Below are 19,353 nucleotides of genomic sequence, written 5' to 3'. Positions count from 1 at the left end.
TCTTGTCTATATCACTAATATCAGGAAGTAAACTGTTGCCTACAATCCATGTGCTTGTTGTAGTCCAAGAAAAGAGATTTACGTTGGAGACGATAATTCTCGTCATCGTTTACTTTGGGGTTTGTACCTTTTGCATATCTTCAACATTTACTAACACACACCAAAGGATATGTAAAAACGTGAATCGGACAATAGGTGCTTTTTAAGAAACCAAGTGGCTCATAATGCAATAAGACACAATTTCCAAACCAAACACAATAGATAATTAGTAAAAATAAATAAATAAAATGAAACACAAGGATGTTTTATTAGGTTCATCATCTGACAATTACAGAAACCCATAATATCTGCTGCTGCCTTTGCCTGAGCAGCTTTTGAAATACTTAGGTACAAAAAGGATCGTTCGCCATGGCAACCAGTCGAGCGTTTAAATCTTATCATGCCAAGCCCTTACAGAGTCAGTATAGAATGCTACATGGTCAAACTGCATAGTGTAGTACAGCTGATATAGATGATGTCCTTCATAATCAGCGTGAAGCAAGTTTTTATAACACAAGTGTGCAGTGCTTGGCATTTCCATGATAAGAAGTGCTTGGTAGAGTCCTGCTAGACTTGATAATTCAGTCAAGAGGAATAATGGGTAACAACCATAAGAACATTCAAACAGGAAACAAAGCATATAATTACAAACGACACATTGTTCAATCACACCCCCTTTCCCCACTTATTCCAAACCCATCTCCACGAGAGATATTCAGCATTACTAAAGTGCATCTCTACAAAGACGTCAGATCTATTTTAAGAAATGCAACACACAGACATACTGTATATAAATAGATATGCTTGGAGTTTTGTGTTTTGCAATGATACTGTAGAAACAATTATAGAAACCATCTATCTATTTACATGCATCAATTTGTAAGTTTTGTAAGATAAGCATAGCAAAGGTATGTTTTCCGAGGCAACCAGATGATTGACTACGGTTATTCCTTTTCATTTTTACAACTCTGAGTATATTTTAAGCAAGAAAGGTGATAAAAGCACACATTAGTGATCAAGGTTTCTCTTTAACATGGATGTGTTCTCTGATCGGAGGTCCAGTGCCGTCAAATTTTGGGCAGCTTTGGAGCACTTATGCTTGGGTTGGTCTCCTGTAGAAAGCGACGGCCTGCACATTTGTAGTCATAAGAGCAGTTGTGGGTCTCTGCATAGCGGTGCACTGAACAGAAGATGTTGCCACACCTTATACAAAAACAAATGCAAAAGATAAACACCAATCTAACTGCTGTAAAGGTTCAAATTAATCTAGTAACAGACCTAATATGCAGTTTGACGGCTGTTAACCTACTGAGAAATGTGCACAGCATAAATCTGCCATTGCTCCAGTCTCACAGGGTGTTCCTCAAGGTTCAGTTCTAGGTCCACTTTTGTTTATCATTTATATATTTTTACTTGGTGACATATGCATGCATGGACTCCTGTTTCATTGCTATGCTGATGACATCCAAATCTACCTTACCACCAGCTCTGATAGGCTATCCCTGCCTGACTCACTCACAGCATGTATCAGGGACGTAAAGCACTGGATGTCCTTGAATTTTCTTAAAATAAATAACAACAAAACTGAAATATTGGTGATTGGCTCTACTACCTCAGTCAAAAGGATGAATCTATCCTTTGAAATTGATGGGGTTCATGTTAAGCCTTTTTCATCTGTCCGTAATCTTATGGCGCTTTTCCATTGCATAGTACCCCACGGTTTAGTTTAGTTTGGGTCGGGTCAGCTCCCCGGGTTAGCTTTTCCATCGAGTTTGGTATCACTTCGGAGTGGGAGGGATTATAGGCGTGTCGTTATATTTACGCTGCCTACTGCTGTGACATCATACACGTGAGAGCGTTGTTGTACATTCCCATACATTCATTTATTTCTCAGTCTGCCACAAAATTAAAATTGGCCACCACAAATAGATGTTTGCACATCGTGTTTATAACTACCTCTGTCTCACATGACAATTTCTGTTCAAACACCCGACCCTTGGCGTCAGTCGACGGCGCTCCGCTGAGCCTCATTCAAGTTGCATTTAAGCATACATAATGCGGACGTGCACGTCACGAATGTGCCGCCACAAACTGCAAGTCTGGAAAAAACTGTTATGGTGTCCCGGATTCTCAACCTGCGGATGTTTTTCATCGCTAAAAGGGTGTTTGGAAACTTATAGCAGAACACAGATAACAACATGTTTGCTTGAGACAGCGCAAGCTAGCAGTAAGCTGAAGCTAATATTTACATTATAGCGATGACGCTTCTCTCAGACCAATCAGTGACCTACAGTGTTTTCGCGTCACGTTTGGTATCAGCTCGGGTCGCTTGGAACCCCAACCGAGGTGGTACGAAAAAAAGTATCGGGTACTACGTACTGCACCCAATGGAAAAGCTCCCTAAAGTAAGCTGACCCGACCCAAACTAAACTAAACCGTGGGGTACTATGCAATGGAAAAGCGCCATTGGTGTCTTATTTGACTCCACTCTATCTTTTGCCTCTCATATTTCTTCTGTTGTTAAAAACTCATTTTTCCATCTCCGTAATATTGCTCGTCTTCGACCTTCTCTCACTTGATGCTGAAAATTTTAACCCATGCACTTATCACATCACATCTGGACTATTGCAATGCACTGTTTCTTGGCCTGCCTAAAAAACAAGGTTACAGTATGTTCAAAACTCTGCAGCAAGAGTTCTCACCACCACCAGGCGTTTTGCTCACATTACACCACTACTGCATGATCTTCACTGGCTAACTGTGGCGTCACGCATTCACTTTAAGATATTACTTCTCACATTTAAGGTATTACATGGTCTTGCGCCTCCATACCTGTCTGACCTTCTCTGCCCCTATTCTCCTGCCCGGTCCCTCAGATCATCTGAGGTTGGTCTTTTGTCCATTCCTTGTTTTCAGCTGTCCACCGTAGGTGGTAGGTCCTTTAGTGTTAATATACCAACTTTGTCTACCTTTAAGACCCAACTTAAAACGTATCTCTTCAATACTTATCATGAATAATGTTGTTAAATCTGTCCTAATGTGTTTGTATTGTGTATATGGTCTTATGTGTTGTGTTGTATTGGTGGATGTGTTAATGTACTGTATAATATTATGTGAAGCAGCCGTGAGCCATGGAAAGGCGCTTTATAAATAAAACTTCTTCTTCACAGCTTATTTTTCTAAATCAAATGACTTGTTTGCATTTTTTTTTCAGAAAAGATTTCCGTCCACACCATGCCTGACCGTAAAAGCAAGAAACATGACCATTTATGCATACCAGACACTTTAAACATCTTAAATCACAAAAAATCCTGCAATGGCTTTTAAACCAACATTATCCAAACATCATTCTGTGATTATGAAGAGAAATACTAACAAAAAAAATCAAGCAGACAGTATTTAAGTGCTACATTTTGTATTATATACAAGAATCGTTAACAAAAAAATGCTCTGTCCTCAGTCCCAAATTAAATGTTTATTATTTTCTTTCAATATTCCAAGCAAACACTGGCTATCATACTTGTTGTAGGGCAATAAAACCCTCATACTGATTAAGAGTTAGGGAGAAAACACATATGGCAGTACTGTACCTGCAGTCATAGCTGGTGGCTAAGCCTGTCTTCTTCCCACACAGGAAGCATCGTTTTGAGCTCTTTTTCTTTGTGACAGTAGGAACCTTCACAGGTGGTAAGTGATGTGTCAGGGTACCTAAACCATCATTTCCATATACACAGAAAAACAAAGGATGAGAAAAAGAGGGTTGCCTTGAGAAATGCATTGTGTTTATTGTAACCACTGGATTAACAAAGACACTGCACTTTTAAATAATAGACCAATGAGATATTCTCACTTACCAATGCAGAAGAAGAAGTATAAAAGCAAATAGACATGCATTATAAAAAAAAGCATGTGATGCGAGGTGGGCAGAAGCACTGGGGCATACAATTCGGGGCCTACTTGTTTGGCTATCGCATCTGTTATTTGCTATCATCATTATATTTTCAAGTCACTGGCAGTCTCGAATGTGTGTCAGAACATTCAGATTATCTGAAATACTGGCAGTAAAATGTCAGGGAACACATCCCAAGTGTACCAGCACCAACTGCTGTGGATATATCATCTAGACTTATAAATATACAATTATGGCACGCAGTCTCTCTCGGAGCATAAGTTATAATGACATGTCTGAACAGAGAATAGGCCTTTCTATTTTTTTAGTTCTCTCAGTTTGATTGTTTTTGTAAACATTGTGTGAATATTTATCTATGCGTCTGTATTGAGGTTTTCATTTCCTGTTTCTTGGTTTCAGTCAGCAGTTCTGCCCTGCATGATGGTGAATATTTAAGCTTGCTGAGCTAACTTAACACACAACAGCTACTGCAAAGGCCGAGGTATGGTCCATTTTTATGTGTAAGTACAGTTTATTTGACTCGTACATGTTCACAGACATTCAACGCATGCACATTGCGCCAAAATGCAAATGCATTGCATCTCCTGGGCTACATACTCGTGCACCTGTGATCGGACTGACCAAAGAACATCTTAATACCAGGTGTAAACAGGGCCACAGAGCCAATTAGCAACCTATAAGAGGGTGTCAATGCGTCAGGTAATGAATTTAATCCGGGTAAAGACATTTATAGGCTTGAACAACGCTGGATGTAGAAAGAAGCTTTTACCACAAATTTAAATGTTTCACAAATAAATCTAAACTTGCTATTTCACTTAGAAGTGCAAGTGGATTTTAAAGGCGCGGTGCATGATTTTTGAAAAACTCCGGAGTCGGAGCGAGTACCAAAACACACTTGTAGCCAATCAGCAGTAAAGGGTGTGTCTACTAACCGACATTGTTGCCTGGGTTGCGTATGTGTGGGGCGGGTCTATCAAAAGAAGGTCCACATTCTGTTGGGGTAGGGGCGTGTTTGTTTAGGTGATTTCAAATGTCAACATTGGCTTTCAGAGATCATGCACCCCGCCTTTAAGATGGGTTTCAGAGGCCTGAGATCGACAGGTATAAAATGTTTAAAGCAGTAATGAGTGAAAAAGTGTAACAAATGGCAGAGGTTTGCAACTGATGGTATTACCGGTCAACAACAACCTTTTTCAGAAGTTGCTTTGTAAAATGGTAATCCAACCGGTTCATTTCACACAAACAGCACACTCTGTTTATAATGTCAACTCACTTACCTAATCTCTTTATTGAATTGGAGAGGCCAACTGATGAGCTTGACGCCTGCAACAACAAGACCTTGCTTGATAAAGCGTTCGTGAGATTGCCATGACACTATTTCTCATTAGCTGAAATGCCAAAACTAATGACTCGCACTTGTAATCTGTCTTGTATGCTGTATAATGTGCACCATATTTATTTTTATGAAGGGTTACATGCTTTACTAGTAGAACTCATTTGGACGACAATCTTCATGTGTCACATCGAGTTAAAGCAAATAATGTTTCTTATTGTAACCCGCCGAGATCAAAAGTACATCAGCTGTTTGATGCTGTAAAAAGGTGAGATCTGTAAAAGCAGAAGACATGAATCCAAACTCACCGTGTCAGTTCTCTGCAGGGGCGAGATCCTCCTCAGCAGGTCTTCCTGCAACAGATGCAGGCTGGTTGGTAGATGGGTAGCTGTACCATACTCTTGTGCCTCCGTGTCTGCCAGCGAGGAGAGGAGCTCCGGCCTGCTCACAGTGCCTAAAGGTTCTTTAGCCATTTTGGTAATGCCTTGGGCCTTGCTCTGGGAAGTCACACGTGAGAGTTTATCACATGGGTCACCATGCACAGATGTGGATCGTAGGGGAGAGCTGGCAGAAAAAGCAGGGCTGATGCTGGTTGTGAGGAGAGAATGGGATGGGCTGGGTTGCAAAGAGACCCCAGTGAACTCGAAGTGTTGTGGTATTTCAGGTTGGGGTGTCCACATGCTGATGCCGTTCGAATTGACAGCTTGGGAAACTAAAGGAGATCCAGCCTTGGTATCTGGCACAGTTGCAAAGGAGTTCAGGCCATTCTCCCGTTGAGTGGATACGTCCAGACTTAAAGGTTTGGGAATATTAAAAGGAACTGGCTTGGGAGGCTCAATCACAGTTGAGCTCTCAGGTACCGTTAATCTATCACCCTGAAGATCTACCTCATCCTGGATGCCCGGGTTGGGCAGAATGGATACAGGAGGGTACACACAGTCCCTCATAACTTTAGGCCCTCTCATGTCCAACCTGGACACTTTGGGAGGGAGTCTGATCTTTCTGGGCACTGAATTATGCCATGGTTCATCAGCCCGCAGCATGTATATGCTGGAGGCTGCAGAGGAAGTATGAGACCGTCTCGAGGAAGTGGGACTTGAGAGAGAAGCAAATGGTTGGTAGGAGGAGCCAGCAGCAAGAGGTGAGGCTGCAGGTTGTTGCTGATCACCAATTGGAGGTAGATGTGTTGAAGAGGCGTGGCCTATCTGGGGAAGGACACGGAAGATTCGGTGGTGTCGAGCAGAACCGAGGGAATTGCTGCAGGGCCGTGGACCCACTGGAGGTCGGACTTTTAATTTAGCCATTTTCTTGGGCTGATGAGCACACAAGAAAACAACTTTTAGATTGTTTACAGTCTATATTTGGATAAAAAATTATCACTGGATAATTTAAAAAAAACACTTAGTGCCTTCAAATTATATAACTAAACAGTGCAAAGGTGCAATTTCAAAAAAGCGTAGATGGGAGTGAAAATTTCGTTCTGTGATTTACTGACAAGGCACATGTTAAAGAACACGGGTACAAAAATGTAAATTCTATAATGGCCAACACAACCTACCAAGAGAAGCGCAAATTTGGGTAGGATTTAAGCTTTTTAGGTGTAAACAATGGCGCAAATACCAGTAAACTGACGAGTGCGAACCTTGGTGAATTGCGTTGCGCGATTCATTTTAAAGGTCCCATTCTTTCTGTGTTTTTGAAGCTTTGATTGTGTTTACAATGCGCAATATAACATGTGTTCATGTTTCACATGTAAAAAACGCGGTATTTTTCACACAATTTACTTATCTGTATACCACTGTTTTAACTGTCCTAAAAACAGGCTGATGTCTACCTTGTTCTATGAAGTCCGTCCTGCAGAAATACGTTACTGATTGTGTAGTTTGTTAAGTGTGTTGTGATTCGACAGCAGCTTAGCTTAGCAGAGCCGTTTGAGCTTAGCTAGCGACTGACGTATTCCTGTGGGCGGAGTTTGTTTTTTTTGACGTCATTAAAGCAGGAAGTAGAGGGCTGTAGTCCAAACCAGCCGTTCGCTGTAGGCTTTGAAAGGGGACTTCTATTGAAGAAAATATATTGCCTGGCAGTGAACTTTGAACTTTTTTATTTTGCAGGTATTATTTATGATCTAACAGCAACATTACACACTAACTAAAGTTTGAAAATGGGATCAGGAAGAATGTGACTTTAATACTCTCCCATAAATTTTGAGTATGAAACGAAAACTTTTACAAATATGCATTAAGGTCAGTCGCAAAAACATCTGTGTCCATGTGCTAATTTTCACTGCGTGTCTTTTAAAAAAACTTGTGTCAGGATTTACTAATGGCAAAAAGGCATTTGTGCTGGCGCAAGCTGTTAATCTGACCCTTTATCTCTAGACGTGTTTTACTGTTTTCCCTAGTCTCGACGTTTCACTTCATGTTTTGCTCTGACATGAGCAGTCATGCCCATAAATAGCTCCACAAATGCATACGTACAACTACAGCACTGCACTTTAAACAGTATAGTAAAATACACATTTCTAATGCCGCACTGTACATATACTTGTGTATAACTAGCTTACAAAATACATAGCTATAAACAGAAGTAGCTTTAATTATAAACAAAGGTTTTCTGTTAAAATGTAAAAATATAATATAAGTGACTAAGAAATGGATCCTGACATCTATGCATAGTTTAGCATAAACAAATAGTTTCTGCATATATTTCTCATTTGTATGTAGCTTTGAATAAAAGATGTAAATGTAGGTCCATGCACTACAGATATAGGCTTTGTCAGAATGTGTGGAGGAGGAAAAATGCTGTACCTTTTTGTTAAGGTTCATATTCTCCATCTTGGCCTTGAGCAGTTTCATCTTGTTCATTGTCATGGAGTTCTCCAGCGTCTGCTCCTCCGTATACACATTGTGAGCAGAGGCATCGCTGAAACAAGAGCATTCAAGCACAAACTAGCATTCAATTCGTGTTTAATAGTGCTGCTCTTTTTCCTTATGTTGTGCTGGATAATACGATATGGGGCATTTAAACACAATATATAATGGGTGGTTTTAAATACCAAAAATCTCTGTGTGTCAAGACTGAAGGGCATCAGTGGTTCATTACGAATTGTGTCTAACTGATTTTCATGACGGTATGTGATCAATGAGGCGACAACAGCTGATATCAGCTGAACACTGCAGTTACGATACGCTAAAACTAAACTGGACCTGAAACTTAACTAGATATTCTTTGCATTTTGAAGAAAATGCACTTGCTGTCATGATGATAGGGAGTTGTGGGCAGTTTGCAAGGGCATTACTATGGTGGTTGCTACGTGTTTGGTGTAGTTGAGTGCTTCTGTATAGCTCACTGGTAGAACATTGCATTAACAGCGCAAACGGTCATAGGTTCGACCCAGGGAACACACAGGCTGCTAAAATAAAGGTATACCTTTTAATGCACTGCAAGTCGCTTTGGATAAAAGCGTTTGCCAAATGCATAAATGTAGGTGTGTTGCTTTGCCGTTGTAAGGCTATTTAAGGTACTTGCTAGGTTGCTTGCCCACCCTTAAATCTTCTTTATATTCTTCTCTCTAGATATGGCTCAGATCTACATTGAAAGTCTTTTTAACGTCATTTTATCACCCGCTGGGTGAACTGCTGTGAAAAGTAATAAAATACCTCTTCTTAACAGCTGTGATTTAAGCTGCCATTCATATCATAGCATTCTAACCGTAAGCATGAGCAATTGAAGAGCTCAGATGAAAGAGTCTAAGATGCTAAACAGGCCATTCAGAAATGTTGGCAGAATCCATTAAATGCCAACATAACACGAACGTGGCAGTCACGTGGATCACATGCATTCTAATGCATGGTTTAGTTTCTTTTTTTTACATTATGACATTCATCATCTGACATTCATCATCAATGTTTCTAGTTACATCCTTAGTGATTTTACGGTTTAATTTGTCTTGTCCTGGGAAGTGAATTTTTTTACCTAAAAGCTTGCATGCATATAAATGGTTTTGCAGTGAAAGACTTGCAGCGAAAGAATTGTTCAATATCACTAAAATGACTAAAGTGACTTATGAAAATAAGGTTTTTTAATGACTGATCTTTTCTAATATAATTTTATTATAAACTTTTCATTGCCATTAAAGTGAAAATACTAAGCCAAAACATAAGAACCTGTAAAAAAAGATGGCAGTGCAAGCGATTTTCAAAAACGGCAGCAGCTGGAGGATTTTGTCTGCGCTGGCCTGGGTGCCGACGCTCTGTTTTTTCCACGTTTAGCGGCAAGAGTTGAAAAATCTTTAACTTGAAACTCTTAGCACAAAGCGGATGTATCATAGCAAGCCAAGCACTCAGCTGAATAAAAGCTGGCAAGCGCCTACAGTAGGCGTCTGCATGGAATTTTCAGTCGTGTTTATAAACGCTTTGGTGTACACGCTCACTTAGAGGGTTTTGCATCTGAACGCCATAATTTTAATAATGATGCTGCTTGCCTTAAAACCCCCATGAAATTCAAATTAAACATTTTTCCTTTTAGTATAAATACATTGGGTTTAAGAATATATATAAACTTGTATGGTAAAAAACTGACAAAATGTGATAAAAAAGTATTCATAGAATTTTTATGACATCACCCTACATTTCAACTTTTCATCAAATTTCCTGTCCAATGAAAAGCTCTTTAGGTGATGAATCGTCCTACCCTATACGTTTTATGGACTGTGCCATAAATGAGACGCTATTGGTTATTTTAAAAAAGGGAGAGGGTCTCGATAGTTCCCTTTTAACTTCATAGAACCAGGAAGACATCAGTCTGTTTTTATAACAGTATAAAACAGCGCTATAAAGAGTAAATTGTGTGAAAAATACAGCTTTTTTACACATATAACATGAACACATTAAATTGTGCACTGTAAACAATCAAAGCTTCAAAGACACAGGAAGAACAGGACCTTTAAAGCATGCTGATAAATACTGATATCTAGTAAAACCACATAAGATATAAAAGTTGTGGTACAAACATCTGCTTCCAAATTAGAGGAAACCATAGTGTGCAAAGAGTAGCTACAATTCATGGGTAATCTCTCTTCTCTGAACTGACCTCAATGATTCAGATACAGGTGCGAGTGTTCCACCTCCTCTCTCCAGCACTCGGAATAAATTCAGCTGATCTCCCTCCCGGTATACCAGAAAGGTGACCTGTTTATTAGGAAGAGACTTCTCATCCCTCCCTGCATCCATGCAGTCAGAGATATCCCTCACCGAGTCATCTGTCACTGTAGGTAACAAGACGACACCGGATGCAGGTCATGCTATTTATTATCAGACCGATCACTCACTGCGTGTTGCATGCTTACTGGAACAGTAATGAGTTTTATCTTAACCTCAAATACCACAAGCATTACGAAATGCATATTAGAAAGCAACAAGACCAGCTTGCAATGAACTGGTGCGCTAGAGAGGAACTCAAGTACTGAGTGAGTTAAGTTAAAATGCACCTCTTCTGGTGTTTACTGGACCTCCCCTCATGGCGAGGACTAGCTTGAGAGTACAGCCCTCTGTGATGCTGAAAACACAATTATAACAAACTTAAATTCGGCAGTTTTTGCCTCATACAGAAGAGACCACACACCCATCAATTTATATAGACACAACTTCTGAAGCACAAGGAGTGTCTTGCCGCCACACAATATCTTCCCAGAAAGCCTTCATGTGGAACATTAACTGACAAGAATTTATGACAAATCCACCATCTGTGACCTCCAGACTGATCCAGCTCACACTTGAGAGAAGTGGTTGCCTTTAAAGTGATAGTTCACCCAATAATAAACATTTTGTCATCATTTATCCCATTCCAGTTTCTTTCATCCGAGGAACACAAGAGGAGACATTTTGAAGAAAGGAAACTGTAATGAATTACAGTCATGAAAAGCTATCATGTGGCTTCAGATGTCGATATTCTTTAAAAAAAAAAAAAAAAAAGGGTACAAATGTTATGAATGAACATCCTTTCAAGGTCCTGTTTAGTCCTTTTGTGGCTCATGATTTCATTGTATGGACAAAGAATGCATTCAACAAAATATCTCCTTTTGTGTTCCACATGAAAAAAAAAATCATACAGGTTTTAAAATGTCATAGACTGCCAAGTAATGAAAGAAATTGTATTTTGTGTTCTTTTAACTGTTTGGAGCATCTAAAGCTCTGTTTGTGAGGCTTATAAATCCTGTAATATTACTTTTTGGATCCTGTTGTTGTTTTTTAATAAAAAAGCAACAACAGCTGGACGAAAAAACTCACTTGTAATCACGCAAGCTGTATTCATCTTCAAGCTCCATCCCGTTCCAAATCAAATGCAGCTGAGAAACAGGGATACCTGTGACCAAAAATATCACATCACTTAGATATTGTGCTACAAGCCTTTATGATTCAAAATATAATATACATTTGCAACAATAACAAACATTATGCAGAGGGAAAGATTAACCAATTACTCTCTACACAATTGCAAACAATAGAGAAAAACAAGAGGTGAACATCTGATAGCAGTTAATGGTTGAAAAAAATGGAATGTATCTGCAATCATTAAATAAGGACAACAAATAAAGCAGAGAAAATAACATTCAGGCTAAGTCATCTTATGAGTACCTAAACCAAATGTTCAATAGCACTTAAAATGTTCACACCTTTACAAAAGTACAACTAAAGAAGGAACATTTATAGCTATTTACGAAGCCATGTATTTTAGGCAACAAGGTGAAGAAAACATATAATCGGTTTATAATCTGTACTTTACAAACACAAATGCTGTGATCATCTTGATAATTAAACATGTGTGAATAAAGATTTTCAGCAATTATTAAATACAATTTTTCCGTTCTCACATTAACCGATCCCACAGCTTTGGAAAACGTAGCACAAAAGACATATACAATAAGTGTATGATTTTTTTTTTAAACTCGACAGCCTAGACACCTTTTATGTTTCTTATATGAATGTGGAAATATTAAAAGATGATCGTGGGCGAGTACTGTACTGTAACAGACAGAATTTGCATTTTAGTGTGAACCATTCCTTTAAAGTGCACATTTTATCAGTGTTATTTAAGATGTAAAAGAAGTCTTTGGTGTCCCCAGGTTGTGTATGTGAAGTTTTAGCTCAAAATACCCCATAGATAATTTATTATAGCATGTTAAAGGGACAGTTAGTAGGATTTTCCCCCATCTAGTGGTGAAATTGTATTTTGCGTTCAAACGAATAGTGCTCTCTAGCGCCTCGCTTTTCCAAATGCGTGTTGCAACTACTGTAACCATTATGTACTCACTGATCTCCGTGTCTGTTTCAGCTGGTTCACGTGTTCTGAATAAACGCATTGTGGAAACGCATTGCTAGGCTAGTGCTTTTTGTCCCTCTCTGCTATTATAGTTTATCAGTATGGCGGAACAACATGGAAGCCTCCTTGGACTCACCCGTTCAATGTAAGTAAAGAGAAGAAATTCTAAGCTTACAAAGAACAATCAGATCACTGGCAGAGGTCATTTGACACCAATGAGGACATATTTATGAATAAAAACATTGATTTTGATTAATAAAACACTTACAATCCTACTTACAGTCCCTTTAAAATTGCCACTTTATAAGTGTGAGCAAAAATGTGTTTTAGGGTGTGTCCCTTTAAATGCAAATGAGCTGATCAAATGCAAACACGGATCGCCATAATGGCCAAATTCAAACTCAATTGTATTGTTAATGATTGTCTTTCTCTGTCTCTCTCAGGCTGTTTCTCAATGTTAAGGAAGGATCCTCGGAAGCCAAAATTTTGAAGATGCTACATCCTCGACATCCGTCGAAGGACTGTTCCAGTGTCGAGGATCCGCGGAATTGCAACCAAGGACTGAGGCCTTGGTTTGAAAAATATCCCATATGCAGGAAATGATGCATGTGTGTATCCTTCGCGCTCTCAAATCACCCACAATCCTATGTGCACAGCGCCGAAAGCACACCTTTTTACTGATGTAATGATGCAATGACGTGCACTTGCTAGTATGTTCCATTTACGTGTTCTCCAAATTCTAAAGAAGAGCCTCGCCTAGCCTCATAAGGAAGTGACTTGGAAAGACCAGTCCTGCCAAGGAAGTATCCTTGACATTGAGAAACAGCCTTGCTCTCAGGCATGCAAGTTGTTTTTGTTGCAAACATAAGAGCAATAAACATTATTATATAAATAATGTAAGAACATTTTTTGAAAAACATTTATTTATTATTAGGGACTGGGACAAAATGAGAAAATGTAAGGAGCAAAGTAAATATTGTGAAATGACTCAAGCAATTGGCTAACAGCTGTTTCTAAGAGGTTGAAAGTATGTTGAATCCGATAGGAATGAGGATCTAACTATTTTGTTAGCTTGTTCTTTACCCACACAGTGATATGACTCCAAACTGCCCCCTTGTGTACACCAAAAAAACACAGTCAGGTTACCTCCAAGAGACCGCATCAGTGGTCCTGGTCACATAATAACACAAGCCTCTTCAAAAACTTTTATGCCTTTCATTTTTATTTACTTTCCCCATAAGGGCCATCTAAAAGGATATTTGTAAATGTTAACAAAATTCACTATGAGAAGCAGATTGCAACTTTTGCTAATTGCAAAAATGACACTAAGTGTTCTTACTTACTTACTTACTTACTTATTCATTTAGCTGACGCTTTTATCCAAAGCGACTTACAATTGTTATATATGTCAGAGGTCGCACGCCTCTGGAGCAACTATGGGTTAAGTGTCTTGCTCAGGGACACAATGGTGTGTCACAGTGGATTCGAACCCGTGTCTCTCACACCAAAGGCGAGTGCCTTATCCACTGCGCCATCACCACCCCAGTTTTCTTCTCAGTTATTCAGATGACTTCAGTTAGTGTGGCACAGTCAGTACCATGAATGCAAACACTGCACCCACACTCTCAGAAATAAAGGTACAAAACTGTACCTTTTCTGTCACTGGGGCTGTACCCTTTCAAAAAGTACAGCTTTGCATCTAAGGATTTCATTTTAGTACCTCGTAGGTACATACTGGGACCAAAGAGAGCTTATAAGTACCTCAAAAATACATATTAGTAACTCAAAGGTACATATTGGTACTAAATGTTTACAAATCTGTACCTAATGGTCCATACAATTACCTTTTTAAAGGGTGCTGCCCCACTGACAGCTAGGGTACATATTTTGACTTTTTTCTATCAATGTAGGTCCTTAAGGTATGGTTATCTACCCAAAATTGTATTCAGTTTTGTATTCCTGTAAAGGTACCAAACGGAAACTTAGGGTACAGCCCCAGTGACAGAAAAGGTACAGTTTTGTACCTTTATTTCTGACAGTGCAGTAATAAAGCTAAGTTTACTACTTAATCATTGGTCAGCGGGAGTACTGAAAAATTTGAGTAAATAGATGTTGTTTATAGGGTGTAAAAAGTAAGAAGACACCAGAACATACCCAGGCTGCCCAAAACTGGTATTTGCTCCCAGAGGGGGTAGGTTTTTTTTAGACATAATCAGATCTGTGAGAAGAATGACACAAACAGTGTGAGGTGGAAAGAAGGGTGAGTGTATAATAATGTGTGTGGTGTGTTGTCATAGATGAAAGAGTATCTTGGCCATTGTTCAGTGACATGCCCACTCATGCCCTTTAAATGGCCTTTATAAATGTGTGCATCCATAAATATCAATCTTTGCAAACATTTTGCATTCAGATACAGTATACTGTCATATATATATATATATATATACCTGGCACAATGCAGCGCAATGCGTGACGCAAGTGCCTCTTGCTAGTTTCAACCCGGCGCAATGATAATTTTCACGTTTAGCGCCATGTTGTTAAAAAAGCAAATGCATTTGCACCCAATTTTGTGCCCATGGGCGTTCTGGTCTGAAAATGAGGTGTGTACTATTTTGAGGCAACTAAAATAGACTATGCCATTGACCAACAAAAACCTGTGGCCGGTTGCATAAACATAGCCGTGAAGTTAAGACTGCGTCTTAAGAATGAGTCTGACTAACCATCAATTAGTTAGGGCTAATCAGTCGTATTATATGGATTTAAATTCGACCAATTTACCTTTCTATGTAACAAACTTTAAACAGTTATGATCAGTCTTGAAGAAAAAAAATCATGACTAACTTATAATCTGTTTTATCTGTCTATTTCAATTCAGACTTATCATTGACGTGTTTTGTGTCAATCAGGCACCTAAATAAAGCACCTCACTTCTAATTTTCAGCAGGGCTTTTGTACACATGTACGTCCCGGGAGACAAACCACATTTGACCTCCTTTAAACAGTGATATAGCTGGGTCCCTAAAACATATAAATGCCTGCTCAATAAAAGAATTCAAACAAAGATGTCATTTGCAACCTTTAATTGAATTCATGTGATTACAGATAGAAGGAAAGAAACACAATTTCAGTTACTGAGTAATAACAAAGGCAGTTTATAATGAAAAGATCTCAACAATTTTTTTAATGTTCTGGTATACCTTTTCCCAAGCCACATTTCAACCGGACATTAAGTGTCTTCTCTGGTTAAGTTATGCGGTAGACCACAACACCAGCTAAAGGTAGATAAACAACAACGATGTCTACATCTGTTCTAAGCTAGGTCAACAACGTATTTGAACGTTATCTTTAACATCTCTAACCTAATGTTAGCCTAACATTAGAAAACGTTAACGTTAGCTTTTAGCTGCGTAGTACATCATGTCACTTAGATTCTTTAACTTATCTGTAAATAACCGAGATAACAAATGTTATTTGTAATAGCAATGTTGTACTGAATGATTCATGTAAATACTGTAGCACCAAACTAACAGAGAGATACTCTTGGCATAAGGGTCTTATCTAGCAAAACGATCATCATTTCGGTCAAGAAAAAAAAAGTACTTTTAAACCACAACATCTCGTCTTGCACCAGCCGCGTGATGCGTCAACACAACCTTGCTTAATGCGTTATCGCGTCAAAAGGACATATGCGAAACTACCATCCCAGTGTTTACAAGTGTGGAGAAAGAGGACTTTTTAGACGTTGTTGTATGTGGATTGATAGTAATTAATTTCATTGTGTCAGTTTATTGTTTAAAATGGTCCACAAATGTGCGTTTCACAAATGATATTTTTGTTGCCAACAATGACGATGGTTTTTGCCTTATGCCTCGGTTGGGATCATTTAGAGCCCTTTAAAGCTGCGTTGAAACTGCAATTTTAAACTACTTTAAAACTGTTAACTGTTGGGGTCCAATAAAGTCTATTAAATTGAGAAATATTCTGGAATATTTTCTTCAAAAACCTAATTTCTTTTCGACATGATTAAAGAAAGACATCAACATTTTGGATCACATGGTGATGAGTAAATTTTCTGGATTTGTTTTTAAGAAAGTGGTGTGATCCTTTAATGACGTTATGATTGACAGTGGAAATGTCTTTTTAACATTTGAGCCATGTATGGAATCCGTTAATTATGTTCACAGATAAGGTAATAAATTAATGTTTTTATGCCATCTTAATGAATTATACAACAGCTACATACTAGACCACTTCGTTATTTGTCCATTCATGTTGCCATAGTTTCCACAACGATGAGGGATGAGCCATTATATAAAATAGGAATTTCTCTGGATTTACAAAACCTTGGGAATGTTTGGGTAAGCTAATGCATGAAATATCACACTGAGCAAGTGGTTTTTGGATATTACAAAAATCTTACATACTGTCACTTTAAATAAGATGATTGTTAAGGGGCAGTTTCCCAGACAGGGTTTAGACTAATCCAGGACTAGACCTTAGTTATATTAAGGGATTTAAGTAATTTTTAAGTAGAATCCCGCAAGTAATCTAGAGCGAGTGAGGCGATGCCCTGCGTTTGGTGTGTACGTACCAAAAGGGATGTAAAATAACTATCGTGTTTTGTTGATTGTTATTGCTGTTTTAATCAGCATGGTCGGGCAAGTGAAATTCACTTTCACTTGGCCTTTTAAAAAATCCACTTCTCCTTGATAAGCGGACAAGCGTTGATGTTGAGCCCTGAGACGTGTGTTTAGACTGCTTCAGTAGGCTAGGTCCAATCTTTACGACGACTCTGTCGTATTGTGTCAATGGAGAGGTACATCGGTACTTCCTCCTTTTTTTGTCCATTTAATTCATACTTAATGATATTATGCTTTGCAATGAGGTTGATTTCATTTATGCCCACCCTGAAAAAATTAAATGCCCATCCAAGAATTTGTGCCTGGCGACGGGTCTGGGTGCAACATATCTTTAACAAGCGAGTTAAAAGTGAACACATACCCTCTCGTCTCTGTATCTTGACCTTGACCGAGATGACCTGTTCAAATGGTGACACACGCAGCTGGAAGCAGGTGCCTGTCAGGGTTTCTATGAACAGCTCCATGGTCTCGCTGAAGGGAAGCTTATAGTGCATCACTCCTATACTGTCATCATTGAAAAAAGGTGGGTTTCTCTTGTCAGACATTTTTGCAAGCGGAGGCCACCGGGAAGCTCAGGAAAAGACAGAAATGATCCCTGTCCAAGGTGGGGCAATGAGGGCTGTAATCCCACGTATGTCAATGTAGAAGGACATCATTCAAAGGTATTTAGGCTGTGGGCAAGAGGATGGACAAAAGGTTATTAAAATCTATGCAGTTAAACAAAAAAACTATACAAATCTAAAGCTTGGAAGAATTATTCACACCTGTTAAGCGTATCTACAAACAGCAACAAAAAAATATTGCAAGTAAAACATTACACATTGACTGCAAAATATTCATATGAAAAGCTGTTTACATTCACATTTTACATTACATTTATGCATTTGGAAGACGGGACTTGAAGCCTTGACATTTGTCTACCAATTAATCTACATGAACACTAAACTAAAATGTAAATTTCACACTTTTGCACTGGGTTACACACAACATGGACAAATCTGGCAATGTTCTTGTAGCTCAATGTCTCCTCCAGTACTGTAGCTCAATGACTCTCCCTGTAGGTCAATAACCATTGCTAGTATATCTCAATTCCTGTTTCTGTAACTCAATATGCCTGTTTCCATAGCTCAGCTTGTAATGTTAGAGCACTGCGTTACCAACACAAAGGTTACAAAATCGACTCACAACAAAAACATAAAATGAAAAATGTATAGAATTAAGTCGCTTTGGATCAAATGTAATGGATGTTAATAATTCGCAGTTTAGTAGATGCTTTTTATCCAAAGTGAGTTACAAATTAGAGTGGATTCAACATGTTGTCTTCAAATTAATAACTGAAATGTGACTTCTTAATTTTGTCGATAAAACCAATTAAATTTCCAAAGGTCTAAACAAATAGTGTTTGTCACTTTATGTTATAAACACTATCTGTCATCTTACTTTGACAGTACACGAGTTTAACAATATCTCTCTCCCGACTGTAATCTGACAGAAACTAACATTAACACTACAGTTACTTGACTAAGTTACTTGTTTTCGCAGGGAAGGAAAGACAGTCCAGCTAACGGATGCCGCTGAATTCTAACGTTACCGGAGTCGAGTTGCCTCGCGAGTTTCTCCTCCACTTCTCCAGTTTGTGAAGAATAACGACAAAATGTTTCCTTATTTATTCGACTCACGAACAATTGCTTTTGTTTCCATGTTAAGCGGCTCAGAGGCCCCATTAAAATAGAGCACAACTACGCGAAAAATGGGATGGAGAGAGAATCAGCCTATTGTGATGTTCATGATTGACAATGAGAAGAACGAATCATATTACATATTATTGAAACAGGACTCTCATTCAACCAATAGTTATACTCGGTGGGCGGGATCTTTCTTCTGTGGCCCGGATGTTCACCCTGGTCACCCTGGCAGCGTCAAACAATTGACTGTCCACACTCACAGTGCAAAGGTGTGTTCGACTTCATACAGCGCTGCGCAGACAAATCGGCGTATGACGTCAAATTTTCGCGAGAGTGCTTGTAGTTTGGTCACAAGTGATTCGATACGCTCTCGCGATACGTCGCTGTCATACGATCGGTCTGCGCTGCACCTTGAGAAGTTTACAT

At 38.9% G+C, this 19,353-nt stretch overlaps 1 protein-coding gene across 3 annotated transcripts; it reads right to left on the bottom strand.

Annotated features, from left to right (window-relative positions):
• Positions 1-288: 288 nt before the first annotated feature.
• On the bottom strand, positions 289-19,347 carry zfand4 (zinc finger, AN1-type domain 4). Of its 3 annotated transcripts, none has more exons than XM_065297174.1 (10): positions 18,773-19,347; positions 17,604-17,913; positions 11,570-11,645; positions 10,771-10,838; positions 10,374-10,548; positions 8,090-8,204; positions 5,591-6,595; positions 5,227-5,272; positions 3,630-3,747; positions 289-1,242 (listed from the first exon to the last, which is right to left on the bottom strand). In XM_065297174.1, the coding sequence occupies exons 2-10, from the start codon at positions 17,785-17,787 to the stop codon at positions 1,107-1,109; spliced, it is 1,923 nt and encodes a 640-aa protein (XP_065153246.1). In that variant the 5' UTR covers positions 17,788-17,913; positions 18,773-19,347; the 3' UTR covers positions 289-1,106. The 3 variants fall into 3 exon arrangements, 2 of the variants coding, with proteins under 2 accessions (XP_065153246.1, XP_065153247.1); XM_065297175.1 differs by having other exon boundaries at positions 18,834-19,347; XR_012335546.1 differs by lacking the exon at positions 5,227-5,272 and having other exon boundaries at positions 1,212-1,242.
• Positions 19,348-19,353: the final 6 nt, after the last annotated feature.

This window comes from Paramisgurnus dabryanus, chromosome 20, assembly GCF_030506205.2.
Source record: "Paramisgurnus dabryanus chromosome 20, PD_genome_1.1, whole genome shotgun sequence".
Taxonomy (NCBI): Eukaryota; Metazoa; Chordata; class Actinopteri; order Cypriniformes; family Cobitidae; genus Paramisgurnus; species Paramisgurnus dabryanus.
This window is presented reverse-complemented; position numbering and strand designations above follow the sequence as displayed.